General features: G+C 41.6%; 1 protein-coding gene across 1 annotated transcript in view; it reads left to right on the top strand.

Moving 5' to 3' along the window:
* MAP3K5 (mitogen-activated protein kinase kinase kinase 5) overlaps positions 1–13,857 on the top strand; it is a 156,533-nt gene that overhangs the window by 71,726 nt on the left and 70,950 nt on the right. The window contains exons 4-7 of the mRNA XM_084623488.1: positions 3,899–4,092; positions 4,498–4,666; positions 5,506–5,612; positions 10,849–11,019. Of these exons, the coding sequence (XP_084479614.1) occupies positions 3,899–4,092; positions 4,498–4,666; positions 5,506–5,612; positions 10,849–11,019 (641 nt within the window). The remainder of the gene's footprint in view (positions 1–3,898; positions 4,093–4,497; positions 4,667–5,505; positions 5,613–10,848; positions 11,020–13,857) is intronic.

The raw sequence follows: 13,857 nt of genomic DNA, 5'->3' as shown, positions 1-13,857 counted from the left end.
TCAGCCTCTCCTCATAAGTCATGTGTTCCAGTCCCCTAATCATTTTTGTTGCCCTCTGCTGGACTCTTTCCAATTTTTCCACATCCTTCTTGTAGTGTGGGGCCCAAAACTGGACACAGTACTCCAGGTGAGGCCTCACCAATGTCGAATAGAGGGGAACGATCATGTCCCTCGATCTGCTCGCTATGCCCCTACATATACATCCCAAAATGCCATTGGCCTTCTTGGCAACAAGGGCACACTGACTCATATCCAGCTTCTCGTCCATTGTAACCCGGGGTCCTTTTCTGCAGAACTGCTGCCGAGCCATTCGGTCCCTAGTCTGTAGTGGTGCATTGGATTCTTCCGTCCTAAGTGCAGGACTCTGCACTTGTCCTTGTTGAACCTCATCAGATTTCTTTTGGCCCAATCCTCTGATTTGTCTAGGACCCTCTGTATCCTATCCCTACCCTCCAGCGTATCTACCTCTCCTCCCAGTTTAGGGTCATCTGCAAACTTGCTGAGGGTGCAATCCACACCATCCTCCAGATCATTTATGAAGATATTGAACAAAACAGGCCCGAGGACTGACCCTTGGGGCACTCCACTTGATACCGGCTGCCAGCTAGACATGGAGCCATTGATCACTACCCGTTGAGCCCGACAATCTAGCCAGCTTTCTATCCACCTTATAGTCCATTCATCCAGCCCATACTTGTTTAATTTGCTGGCAAGAATACTGTGGGAGACAGTGTCAAAAGCTTTGCTAATGTCAAGGAACACCACATCCACTGCTTTCCCCTCATCCACAGAGCCAGTTGTCTGCTTGTGCCCAGCTTTTATGACGAGATAATATGCTTTTTAGTAAGACTAAATGTATACATCTAGGAACAAACAATATAGGCCAGGATGGGGAGCTTGATCCACCATGACCCCAAATCTTTTTCAGTCACTGCTTCCCAGGATAATCTGCTGAACATCTGCTCCCAGTGCGACACTGTGGCCAAAAGTGCTAATGCAATCCTTGGATGCATAAACAGGGAAATCTTGAGTAGGAGTAGAGCGGTTTTCACCTCTGTATTGGTCACTCATGTGATCATTGCTGGAATAGTGTCCAGTTCTGGTGTCACAGTTCAAGAAGGATGTTGATAAATTGGATAGGTTCAGAGAAGAGCCACTAGAAACATTTAAGTATTAGAAAACATGCTTTATACTGTTACTCAAGGAGCTCAATCCTTTTAGCTCAACAAAGAGAAGCTTAAGGGGTGACTTGATTGCAGTCTGTAAGTACCTACATGGGAAACAAATATTTGATAACAAGGTCTTCAATCTAGCAAAGAAAGGCATGACACGATCCAGTGGCTGGAAGTTGAAGCTAGACAAATTGAGACTGGAAATAAAGAGTACATTTTTAACAGAGTAATTTACCATTGGAAGAACGTACCAAGGGTCGGTCATAGTGGATTCTCTATCACTGACAATTTTAAAATCAAGATTGAATATTTTCTAAAAGATCTGCTCTAGGCATGATTTTGAGGAAGTTCCATGGCCTGTGTTCTACAGGAGGTCAGACTAGATGATCACAATGGTCTCTTCTGGGTTTGGAATCTATGAACCCATGAAAATTGAGCTTTCATCATTGTTTTACAGCATGGGGCCCGTTTTGCCAGAGAGGGTATATGTGAGCTGACATCTCCTTTCCTTCCACTGTTGAAGGAGAGTGGGCTGGCCTGTGAGCCACTAAACCTTGGAAAGAATTTGAGGCACAAAATTGCAGGAACCCATGCAGTTTACTTCCTAAAGGTGGCCCTGCTGCTTTGATTTCCAATTCACTAGTTAAAGGAATACAAACTTGGAGTGAAATCCTGGTCCCATTGGAGTCCCTACGTGTTCTTTCAGAAATGCAGACATTCAACATGTTTATCTATGCACACATGTTCCTTTGGTGCATGTGGCATACAGCAGTAGTTCTCAACTGGGGGTCCATGGCTCCCTGGGGGTCTGTGCATGAGCCCTTTCAGGGGGGCCATAGGCCCCATGGCTGAAACCCCTCAGGTACCCTGAGCCCTGGCACCCCTCTCTCCTGGGTCTGAAGCTGGGAGTGACACATGTCTGAAACCAGGAGCCCCGGTGTACCCCCTCCCCCGCACTCTGAAGCTGGAGCGGTGTGGGGCTGAAGCCCTGAGCCCCAGCAATCCTGCTGGCAGAAGCTCTGAGCCCATGGCAAACTTGGGAGGTGGGCACAAGTGTGTTGCTCCATGCAAACTGCAGTGCCTTACCCAGAGTGGGGCAGCTCCACTCCCCACCTCCTCTCCTCCAGCCCCCCTTAGGCTCTGGCCAGGTCATAGGTGGGAAGCCAGAGCCTGGTAGTGCGCGGCAGCTGCTCCTCTGGCTGGGGTGCCATGGAGCAGACAGCTGTGGCATTAACCCCCACCCCCTGCCATCTGCTGCCGGTGCCTGGGGTTGCGGCTACTCCTCAGCTTACAGCCCCCCTTGACTGCTCATGCAGCCGTTAAGAGCTGCCTGGGCGGGGGGACCTGGTTCCTGGGCCGGCAGAGCTCTTGGGGAGCAGCCACCACAGAGGGAGGCCTCCCAGCACACAGCCTCTAGCTATCCCCTCCCTGCACCCTGAGCTACCTCCTGCCTGTACCCAGCCCCTACCAACCGCTCCTTGCGCCCTGAGCTACCCCCCTGCTCATACATAGCCCCTAGATAGCCCCCCTGCACCCTGAGTGGTTTTCAAACTTTTTGAACTGAGCCCCCCACCTTTGAGTTATAATTTTTGGTTGCGCCCCCTTCCCACAACCCAGACAGGCTGGGTGGCATGCTGAGATGAGTCAGGTGGTGGAGATGGCATGCCCTCCCTGGGCCCCACCATGTGGAATCTGGCCAGAGCCCTGCCAGCCCTTGCCCCCCAAAATAGAAGTCAAATTATGCCTATGCCCAAGGGTGTCCCCCCGGGCCCGGACCCTGAGTCCCACCCCCTAATGGCTCCTGCTGGGTCCTGGAGGTTTTATAGCATGTTGAGGGGGACCTAGAAAGAAAAAAGTTGAGAACCCCTGGGATACAGTACACACTCTGCATACTGGTATTACTATAAGGAGCCTCCTTCTCAACTTGGAAGGCAAATTTAGACAAGCCTGATGAAAAGTAGCTTTCATCCATAGATATATTTAGATACAGTATGTGGATGCCCATATAGAGCTGCTGTTTCTAGAATGCAATAACTCTTTCTTAAACATGGTATAGATACTTTTTCTGACAACATACATATGCTTATAGGCACTGCTGGCAAATGGGGTTTGCAATGCTGAAGGAAATTTTAATTCTTGATGTTAAAAGCTTAATGTGCTTAACTATTTTAGTAATTTTTCAGTCCACAGGAGGGTTATCTTCACATAATTATCTCAAGATAATGCAAATGACTTACAATGTTCATGGCTTGTAACATCTATGGGGCTGACTTAAACTGTGTACCAAATCCTCAGAGGATTATATTGCTACCCTTTCAATATACATCTTTTTGAAAACAATCCATCTCGCTCTCCACTTTAGAATTAAGCTGACAGTCTGGGATGCATGGGACAGGCTGTCAGGCTACTAAAATAGTTAGAAGCATCTTTCTTTTAAGCTAATATGCTGACTATTGTAGGATGAGAGCAAAGCCCTTAAAATGACCCGTTTTATGAAAACAATTCAGAAATGAAAAAATATAATTCAGGTGGTCCTCATATTCCAGCTAAAAATTAAACCGCATAATCCTAAACCATTTAGGAGAAATCCTGACCCTGCTGAAGTCAATGGCAGAATTCCCATTGACTTCAGTAGGGCCAGAATTTCACTCTTTGCAATTAACTATTTCTAACTTAAGACCTATAAATGAAACAACTGTCTTAACTATTGCATCTTGTTTTCACAGATGTGCACTGGTAACTACATATTTGTTCCATATATGATAACCCCACATAATAAAGTGTACTGCTGTGATAGCAGTTTTATGAAGGGATTAACAGAGCTAATGCAGCCCAGTTTTGAATTGCTCCTTGGGCCAATATGTTTACCTTTGGTGGATCGCTTCATTCAACTCTTGAAGGTGGCACAGGCCAGTTCAAGGTAAGATCTCCTCTTATATCCTCCAATAAAAAAATACACGTTTTTATGGATGATTTCGATATTGGTGGTAGATTTCCTCAGGGAGAGGTTTCAGAGAAACAGCCGTGTTAGTCTGTATCCGCAAAAAGAAAAGGAGTATTTGTGGCACCTTAGAGACTAACAAATTTTCTTTCAGGGAGATGTGACATCCTACTCCCTCTTTAAAATCCTATAGCATTTTCCATGGAATAATTTGAATTGAATGAAAGTAACTATTTTTTAAAACTATCGTTTTAACTATTTAAAATATTTTATTTATTTGTATTGCATTATAAGTTAGGGCCCCACTGTACTAAGATACTGCACAAACGCATAACATAAGACGGTCCTTGCCCCAAATGTCTAAAACAAGGTGTTTAATTGTAGCCAGTATTTCCGGGAGTCCATTCTTAATGATATCAGGAAGGCCCGCAACCTGTACACAGGCAAAGAGCTAGCTGCAGAACTGGCAAGGATACGACAGCGAGTGGATAATATTGAACTCTTGTCTGCGGACATCGTAATAAATTTGCTGCTGTCCTACAGAGACATTCAGGTATGACCTTGCTGTTCAGAAATACGTTTTCAATTATTTTTCTTCTGCGTTGTAAAAGGCATGGTGTTTTTACAGAGTGTGGTAAGCAACTGGTTCATTAATAAGTGCTTGTTACATGCATTATAGACACTATTGAAATTAATGAAACAAAACTGATTTTGACTGATGCTTTGTAGCTTTATTTTGAAGTTAGTGTGTGCATCAACTCACTTGGCAAAGGTTAATAACAGACTGCATGTTGTATTATATATGTTGCTTCTTTACAATTAATTTGTTTGATCATAGGTTAAGGATGGTTTTAAAATTTATATCTGTAGATGAAGTGATACTATCTCTTAAGTTCACGAGCCTCTGTAAAAGCTGGTGTATTAAGACTTTAAAAGATTGAGGGATGAATAATAATTAAATTCAATTATACAGTAACCTGCACTAAGAGCCCCAGGGTACTTAATAATTCAAATAATTAACTGCATAATATGTCTGTCTTAATGTGAAAGGTAATACAGATTCACCCTTTAAAGCCAATTTCACAGCAGTGGGACATAAATGCTAAAAGTTCTAGTTCCAGGGAAGAATATATGAATCTATATTTATGTAGTGCAGCAGAAATGACTGCACTGATTTTCACATTTAGTTTCATATTCCTTTATAATAAGAGGTGGAGTATGATGCCAATCATAACATGAGATTGAAGAAATTGAAATCCATAAAGCCTATTATCAATTCATAATAGATCTCTCTGCATGAAATTCCAAATCCATAACTTACAAGCAGAGTTTATATAGACATTTCTGGGAGCAAGCACTTACAACTTCATTATTCTCCCCTTCTCTTGGAAGGATTATGATTCCATTGTGAAATTGGTGGAAACTTTAGAAAAGCTGCCTACCTTTGACTTGGCCTCCCATCACCATGTGAAGTTTCATTATGCATTTGCACTAAACAGGTAAGAATAATTTCTCTCCTCTGAAATAATAATCTGATTTATTGTGTTACTTCAAACTCTCCACAGAGCATGGTGATCCCATTGTAAGATCCCCTTCTGGAATCTTCTCACACAGGTTTTAGTCCCATGTATTGCACTGAAGCATTTTCAGGACTCTGAATTTCATCCCCAACTAAGTTTCCTTCCCCTTCTGTGCCCTCAAATTCCATTTCACCCTTCCTTCTTCAGTGTGGAAGTTCAGTTTATCTTACCATGTGTGTAAATCAGTATTTAACTTTGCTTTCCACCCCGATTTTGTGCAAACAGAAAATATGAGGTGGGACAAAGGCCAAATAAATGTTCCATAAAATGCATTCAAATTAATAACCAGCCTAATTTTGTCAGGGTGCTGGAGGTACAATATGGCAGCAATCCCACTGGTTTAGACAGCCTTGTGTCTCAATATTATCTATTCCGATGTCAGGGGACAGAAGGATAAGTGATGCTAATGTGGTGCAAAAAGTAAACCCTCCTGTCACCTTAAGCAAAGCAAAAGGACAGAAGATTTAGTTCATTTTAAAAAATGTCTTTTCATCTCCCTCCCATGGTTTGCTAGCACATACATATGCTGGGCTATATATGGCTTTTACAAGTTAAGCAGGAAACTCTGATTTTTTGCATGACAATCCAGAAAAATACTGGCCACTGAACAAGACATTAAAATAGGAGTTTCAAAAGAGCTCAGCAAGGAACTCTGCACCCTTGCTCTGCTGTCATTCAGGTCAGTGGGAGTTGTACCATTGACTTCCATGAGAACGGAGTTAGTCAAAAAGCATTCATAGTTGGCCTATCTCACACGAAATATAGAAACTCTCATAACAATAAAGGCTAAGATCAGCCTTTATTATCAGAGAAAAAGGAGCTTTGAACACCATGTAAAGAGATTCAGAACTGTCCATCTATTAAAATTATTGTGAGAAGATATTACAGGTGACAAGCTGAAAAATTAGTAACATTCATTTCCTACAAAATGAATTGTTATCTCACATTGTTCAGCCTAAGGAAAAGATCCAGGCTCTTTCTAGCTATCATACAAAAGCGCTATGCACACCCATTATCAGAGGGGTAGCTGTGTTATTCTGTATCCACAAAAACAACCAGAAATCCGGTGGCACCTTAAAGGCTAACAGATTTATTTGGGCATAAGCTTTCGTGGGTAAAAATCCCACTTCTTCAGATGCCTGGAGTGTCATGCCCATGGTGCTTTATAAATAAATAGTAATTTTGACCCCACAGGTAACATTTTCAGAAGCATCTAAGACACTTTTGAATATGGTACTTATGCTCCTAAGTCACTTAGGTGCTTTTGGAAATTTTGTTCTACATTTTGAATATAATCCTCTCAGGCAGACCCTTATGGCCATGCACACTCCATTGACTGTAATGGGACTCCACACAGAATGTTAGGATCTACCTTTGCAGTTCTGATTGCAGGATAGGGCCTTAGAAGGTATCTGACATATAGGCTTTTTGCACAGTAGCTAGAAAGGTGTTCAGATCTAATTTCACCTCTTTTCTTTCTCCAGATTGTAAATTCAACTGTAAATTCAAAATCAGCGGTAGCCATGACTATATCTCACTTTAGTGTGTGTGCTTAAGTCAGTGAGGGTGGTTCTGTTCATGCACAGTGTTAACATTCTCCCTTTTGGGAGATTCATGTTATGAGGTGTTTCTTGTAAGCCTAGTCTGAGTGGTGATTGAGAGAGATTTCTGGATGTGTTACTTAATATTTGTGCAAGTGGCAATGGTGTTGACTGTAGAAGAAACAGCATCCTTCATGTCTAGTCTAGAAATGAGGTGTTAAGTGTTGGTTGCTATTAAGAAGGAGTAGAGCAGCTCTTTGTCAGAATTAGTCAGACACAAACCAGGTTTTTAGGAGGGCGCGGATTGCGGAAGAAAGAACGAAAGGAAAAACACACTGGAGACCTCTATCTGAGGAGAGCAATGAAAGCATAAAATGATTCATTTCTCATCACAAAATATTCTTATGGTTGGTTTTGCTCATTGTGCTATGAAGTCCAAGTTATAGGACAGTCAACCAGGTAAGACTAATAGCCAGCCACTGAAATTTAGAGGGGTTATTGTGACAGGGTTGGGATTCACCACTGCAGCACCTCCTGCTGTTCACTCTGGGAATCAGCTCAGTTCATGCAGAGCACCCTCTGCCAGTGGTGTCCAATCCTTCTCTCCCCCTAGATTGGCGTCTCAACCCACATTGCTCCCAGCATCCTCTTCAGGACACTGCCCGCCAGCAGTGCCCACTGCGCCGGTCTCACCCGCTTCCAGGGGTTTGATGTTATCAGCAGTCCTTCTCTTTACCCCAGCCACAATGGCCAACCACACCCTAAAGTCTAACCCCTTTTGGCAGGGGTCTGGTGCAGTCCTTGATGGCCACTCCTAACTACCAGATGGAAGTGAAATGAGGGGGACCCAACCCAGGGACCCTTTGGCAGCAGCCTTCCTGCCCTCCTTCTCTCCCTTTGTCCATCTCTCTCCCTGGGCCATTTCCCCTTCAGCCCCTTTGCACCAGCTAGGCCCTTTTTCTCTGGGCCAGCAGGTACCAGGCAGGAGTTCCCTTTTGCTCCCCCCACATGTGCTGCACTGTCCCTGGTGCTAGTCTCCTCATACACAAAACAGACCTTCACCCTCTGAAGGCCTAGAAGAGACTGCCTGCACTCTTCCTGGGCAGCCTTTATATAGGGTCTAGCCTAGCCCTGATTGGCTGGCTGTAATACTGACCCTGATTGGCTGCTGCCTTGTGCAGCCGCTCTGGCCTGTTGTAGCCCAATCTGGCATGGGGGTGGGGTTATCCAGCCCAGTTCCCACTCTGAGAGTAAACAGTTATAAAACAGAGCTCAGCCAAACACATCCCCCTTTTCTCTTCACACCAGTGGTGATCAAGAGAAGACGGGATGAGGAAGACTCTCAACAATTGGTCAAGTCCTACTGCTGTCTGGTCAAAACAGCAATGGAGACATAGAGGGCCTACAACCATCAGTCAGAGACAGGAGCCTCCAGCTGCTCATCAGCAGTAAGCAGGGATGGGAGAGTCTGCACAACACAAAAAAGGGAAACCAATTGCTGTTCCATCCTGGAACCGCTTATGGAGTTTACAACAGCCATAGAGCTATGACAGTGTACCCAGTCTGGCTGACCCAAATGAAGGGGGAGACAGGTCGGCTGAAATTTGGAATGGGGTGCTTAGGAGGTGGAGCATCTCTGTAGTTCCGGTGCCCAGAACAGAGTTTTTTTATTTGCTTTCTTACCAGGCTGATACAATTGTATAGGTTGGCTGAGTGCAGAGTGGGGTATAGCCTATTGTTCTTGTGTGCTCCAGAAATCTGCTGAAATGCAGTTCATTGTTTTGCAGGTATTTTTTCCTCTTTGATCACTTAGAGATCACTTTGTTCTGTTTAATTTAAACATATCCTGCTGTGTAGCTTTCTTTTTCAGCCACATTTCATGAGCTCTTTTGAGTATCATGGAGGAAGCAGATTTGGTGTCCAGTGCTATACTAAGTAGCTTGACAGTTGCTTCAAGTCAGTGGTTTGCATTGCAGGGACAATGTGCTTTTTGGCTAGCTCACCTTATCGGGAGTTTGCACAGCTGCTATAGAAAGGGAGCTTGTGTGAAAAATGATTGATGTATTTTTATATTTGTTTTGTTTTTGCAGCTTTAGCTGATGCAGTTTTGAGAAGCCATTCAACACCTGCTTTGGCCTTAAAAAAATAATAGTCCAAGTAATTAGCTTAAAGAGAGAGAAACTTGTTAGTTTTGAACTAATCCAATCCATTTTTAAATTCTGTTCACAAGCCCAAAGTCCTTAGCCCCTAAACTTCTAACATTGAGAAAACAGAGCTCTGTGATGTATGTGGCTTTTAAGAAATATCTCTCCGATGTGAGAACAGTATTTTGAAGGTCACTTGCAATAAGTTCTTATCTAGAAATCCAGGCAAAACTTGGGAGCGATGCAGCTTGCATGAATGTGACCTGTTGTACTTGAAAGTCCACAATGCTTTTTTTTTCCTTGGTGTTCTTTGTGGGCCTAATTTCTTACTTGAGCAAAATTCCCATCCTTGTGGTGAAAGTCTTTAAAAAAAAAATTGCATGATTCTTTAGTTAACAGACTGCTGAAGCAGTCTAACTGTTCTGATCTGCACCTGCTTTTCTTCAGACTCAATTGCATTTGTAGTTAAAAGTTAACCTGTGATGTAACTGAAAGTATGATCTGCTTCCCTGTATTGATCTCTTATGTTTGATGCAAATCCCAACCATGCAGATTCAAAGTCAGGATACAATTCACAAATGCAAGAATATTCCCTTATTATATCTCCATTTAAGTAACGTTTGTTTTATGTTGGTCCCAGTCCTGCTCATATTGAAGCCTATGGGATTTTTGCCAGTTGACTTTAATGGAAGCATCATAGAATCATAGAAATGTAGGGCTGGAGGGGACCTCAAGAGGTCGTCATGTCCAGCCCCCTGTACTGAAGCTGGACCCTGTAAACCTAGTCATCTACACAGTTCTCCAAAAAAACAAACAAATGGGCAAAACCAAAGAAGACTGAGAATATTCTGTGCTGAGAAATGAACCATTTTGCTATTTCATTGCAGAATTAAGTCTCATTTAAACAAATTATAAAACTTAGATAGTGAAGATTAGTATCCAAATCATGAGTCATCAGGAAGTATCTAATGCTCACAGTATGTTGTGTTCTCATAGGAAATATTTTTCTTGTGGGTTATATTACTCCCTTAGGCCTTTTATTTTTATTTTCCTGGGAATTTGATGTGTTTTGGGAATTCATTTTATGCTCAAAAGATAGAGGAGGGGAAGAGACCTTACAATCCAAATTAAAAATCATTGTTTCCCTCCTAATATATTAAAGAGCATGCACGTGCTTAGTGTTTCTTATCATGCAACCTGAGAACTGCTGCTGGGGTTTTATTTGTTTTGTTTTTTCTCATAAAATAATAGCTGTCTCAACGTGGTATGTTGTTGGAGAGGGTTTATAAAATGGTACAAAAAAGTGGCCCTCCCTAAAGGGGAAAAGGTCCATGGCCTGGTTCTGAGAGATGTTTAACCAGCCAAAAGTGTATGTGCGTATTAATGCAGTGTAAGAAAATCTTGGGAAGTTCTTACCTTCTACTCTAGTGGTTTTAAGTGAAAATATTCATCTATGTATTTTTTTAATAGGCGAAATCTACCTGGAGATAGACAGAAAGCTTTAGAAATTATGATACCCCTGGTACAACATGAAACTCAGGTAGCTTCAGATATGTACTGCCTGGTGGGACGAATCTACAAAGATATGTTTTTGGACTCTGGGTTTACAGACATAGAAAGCAGAGACAATGGGACATCCTGGTAAGTATTCTTGCTCTTTGTGCCTCTTGGGATTAAAAAAAACAAATCTTACTTAAGGCTTAATTTTTCACAAAGAAGGTATTACAGCACTAACCCCAATCATTTACAATTCTAAAATGACCATATTAAAGCTCTTATTCTATCACATGAGCATAGTTTATTCATTGGGGCTGAGTGAGTCCTCTGTCCATAAATCCATCTCCAGGAACTTCTTATAACACTCTTTACCCCTGAGTAGCTTCAAATAGCCCTCACCTTAGGAATTTTCCTTCCTTCCTTCCCCCATGATGTGGAATTTCCCCCGTAAATTGCTGTAATCTGAAGCCCAGGATGGGTAATAGTTAGTCCTGTACCAGTGACAGGCTTGAGAGCTGATAATCAGTGGCTCTGTGTTGGTTTAAAAGTGGGAGCTTTATACCACTGGAAAAGGGGATTTTCTTTGCTTTCCAATGGGATGAACACTGTTTGAATCTACCCCAGGAATGTCCTAAAATACCAGACTGTGATGATTTTTTGTATAGACAAGCTACCTTAGGTCACTTTTAAAGGTGTATTAAAAGTATTAGTTATAATCTTCTTCTTCTTCAGAGGCCTGTAAAGTGGGACTCATGATACTAAGGGAATCTAGTTGTTCCAGTGGAAAGAGAGCAAAAATGGTCTCAAAATAATTAAAAACTCTAAATTCAAGAGTGTTTTTTATGATACATAAGTGATAGAATGTGTGTTGGTGTGGTGTAACATAGTATTGGCACTTGACTGGGGTGAACCACTCAACTCATTTGTGACTTCCCTGCTTGTGACTAGCATAGCTGTCCTATGTTCAAGACGACAAAACCTTTACACCATCTGTGTAGTATGCATACACTACACTACATAAAAAGAAATACTACTGATTGTCCTGTGTGTTGTGTGCCTGGACTGTACTGTCTGACTAATTTGGGGACAGGCACTGATTTTTTCTCTGGTTTTGTAGTTTAATACCATACTGAACATACTGAGAGCTCTCACTAAATGAGAATAGATTATTGCTCTGTCTCCCTTATTTTGTCTGTTGAGCTTTTAGTTGCTGAGAGGAGCACACTGAGGTATCAGCCTCAATTGTAGATTATTGCCATCATGGGCTTCTTTCCTTTCAATTACTTCGTAAATGTATACAATGTGTGCTTAGCTTGGGCATGTTCTTTATGTCAGATTTTAGTTCTGGTCCAAAAATCACCAGCTTCCAGTCTTCGCACGTGTGTGTGTGTGTGTGTGTGTGTGTGTGTATTTAAGTGAAGTTGAGAATTTAACAGCAAATTTCTTTTTTCTATATTTTCTGTATACTTTTAGTGCAGGGGGCAGTTCATGATAGAAGTATGTTTAAACAAGCTCAGTTTTTAAACGCCTGTAATACATCACAGATATGTGACCACTACTGAATCTTTAAATGACATTGGAAAGTAAGAATACAGCACGTTTTGTCCAGCTCATAACTTTTGATTTTAAAAAAAGTGTCATTCACTAATTCCTCTGAGCCATGGCCATTATGAGATTTTTCAAGATTGTCATTTAAATGCCCCTTTTTTTGTGTGTGAGCTGATGTTTTAAGGTCGATAAAATGATAGACTTGAATATAAAACTGGGCAAAATGATGGGTGAAGTAGCATAAATAATGTTGAGTTCATCGTTAAATTATTTGCTTTTTCCTCGTCATTCATAGCTATGAAGAGAGAAGCAGTGAGAGGCTCAAACATAACTAACCTAATAGGTTCAAACTGTTTTTAATTAATAATAATATTTAATGCTTAAGGAGCTTTTTAATTCCAGATATCTTAAAGTGCTTAATTATGTTGAAGTAAGCATTATTATCCCCATTTTACAGATGGGGAACTGGGACACAGAAGTCAAGTGGTTTCCCCAAGATCACAAAGCAAGTCAGTGGCAAAGCGGATTACCTACCTGTGCATAAAAGAATATTAAACACTGTCTGACTCTTTGGTTCAGTAGCCCAGGAGGGTCTGTTCTCTAATGCACAGTAGTAGAAATGCTTATGATGTGTCCAGGAAAGAATAGGCAGACTTGTACATTAGTGATTTCATTAGGGATACCACTGTTACTGTAGCTATAACATTATGTATATTATGACTTATAAACAGAATTTTGTTGTTCTCTCTGTGGGAGGAAAAAATGAAATCATACTGTGCAGGATGCTTGTGTGAAAAGCTCTGTGTGTGTGTGTGTTTGTGTTGATAATCACATTTCCTCTAGTTAAAAGCCAAAGAATCATTTTTACAACCAGCTAGTAGTGTGAAAAATGTTTGGCCTATTCCAGAGAAATAAAGAGGGAAGGAAGTACCCTTTCTTAACATAAAAGATGGAAGGACATAAATCTTTCCTATAAATATGAGAATAGAGATAGCAGGTTAATTAACTGACTTTTTTTTTTTGTTGAACTGTTGCATTACTGATATTGTAAATCAGATCCACCAATAAATCAGTCTTTTCAATCCAACTCTTTGCTCTTTTACCTCCCTAATTCAATGTGAGTGCTGTAACATTTTCCTAAATGTTAGCTTTCATTATCTTGGTGGCATTTGTAATTGCCTCACTTGATGTGGTGTCATAACTTTAGATACAGATTTTTAAAACCTGACCTCCTGCCTTGCACCTAAAGTTTGCAGATGAAAATAAGTGGAGGTGCAACTTTGTGCTCACAATTCTGTGTAGGCACAACCAGTGATATTTAAAGCTTACATACACATAGCAGTTGTACACGTTTAACTTAAATCAGCTAAGTTAAACTGGTGCAACTTTTGTGTTTGAGCCATATCTGTTAAAAAACAGTTATTTCAGTTTAGC

The sequence above is a fragment of the Lepidochelys olivacea genome, assembly GCF_965140295.1.
Source record: "Lepidochelys olivacea isolate rLepOli2 genome assembly, chromosome: 3".
Classification (NCBI taxonomy): Eukaryota; Metazoa; Chordata; order Testudines; family Cheloniidae; genus Lepidochelys; species Lepidochelys olivacea.
Note: the sequence above shows the minus strand (reverse complement) of the source record. Positions and strands in the feature narration are given on the sequence as shown.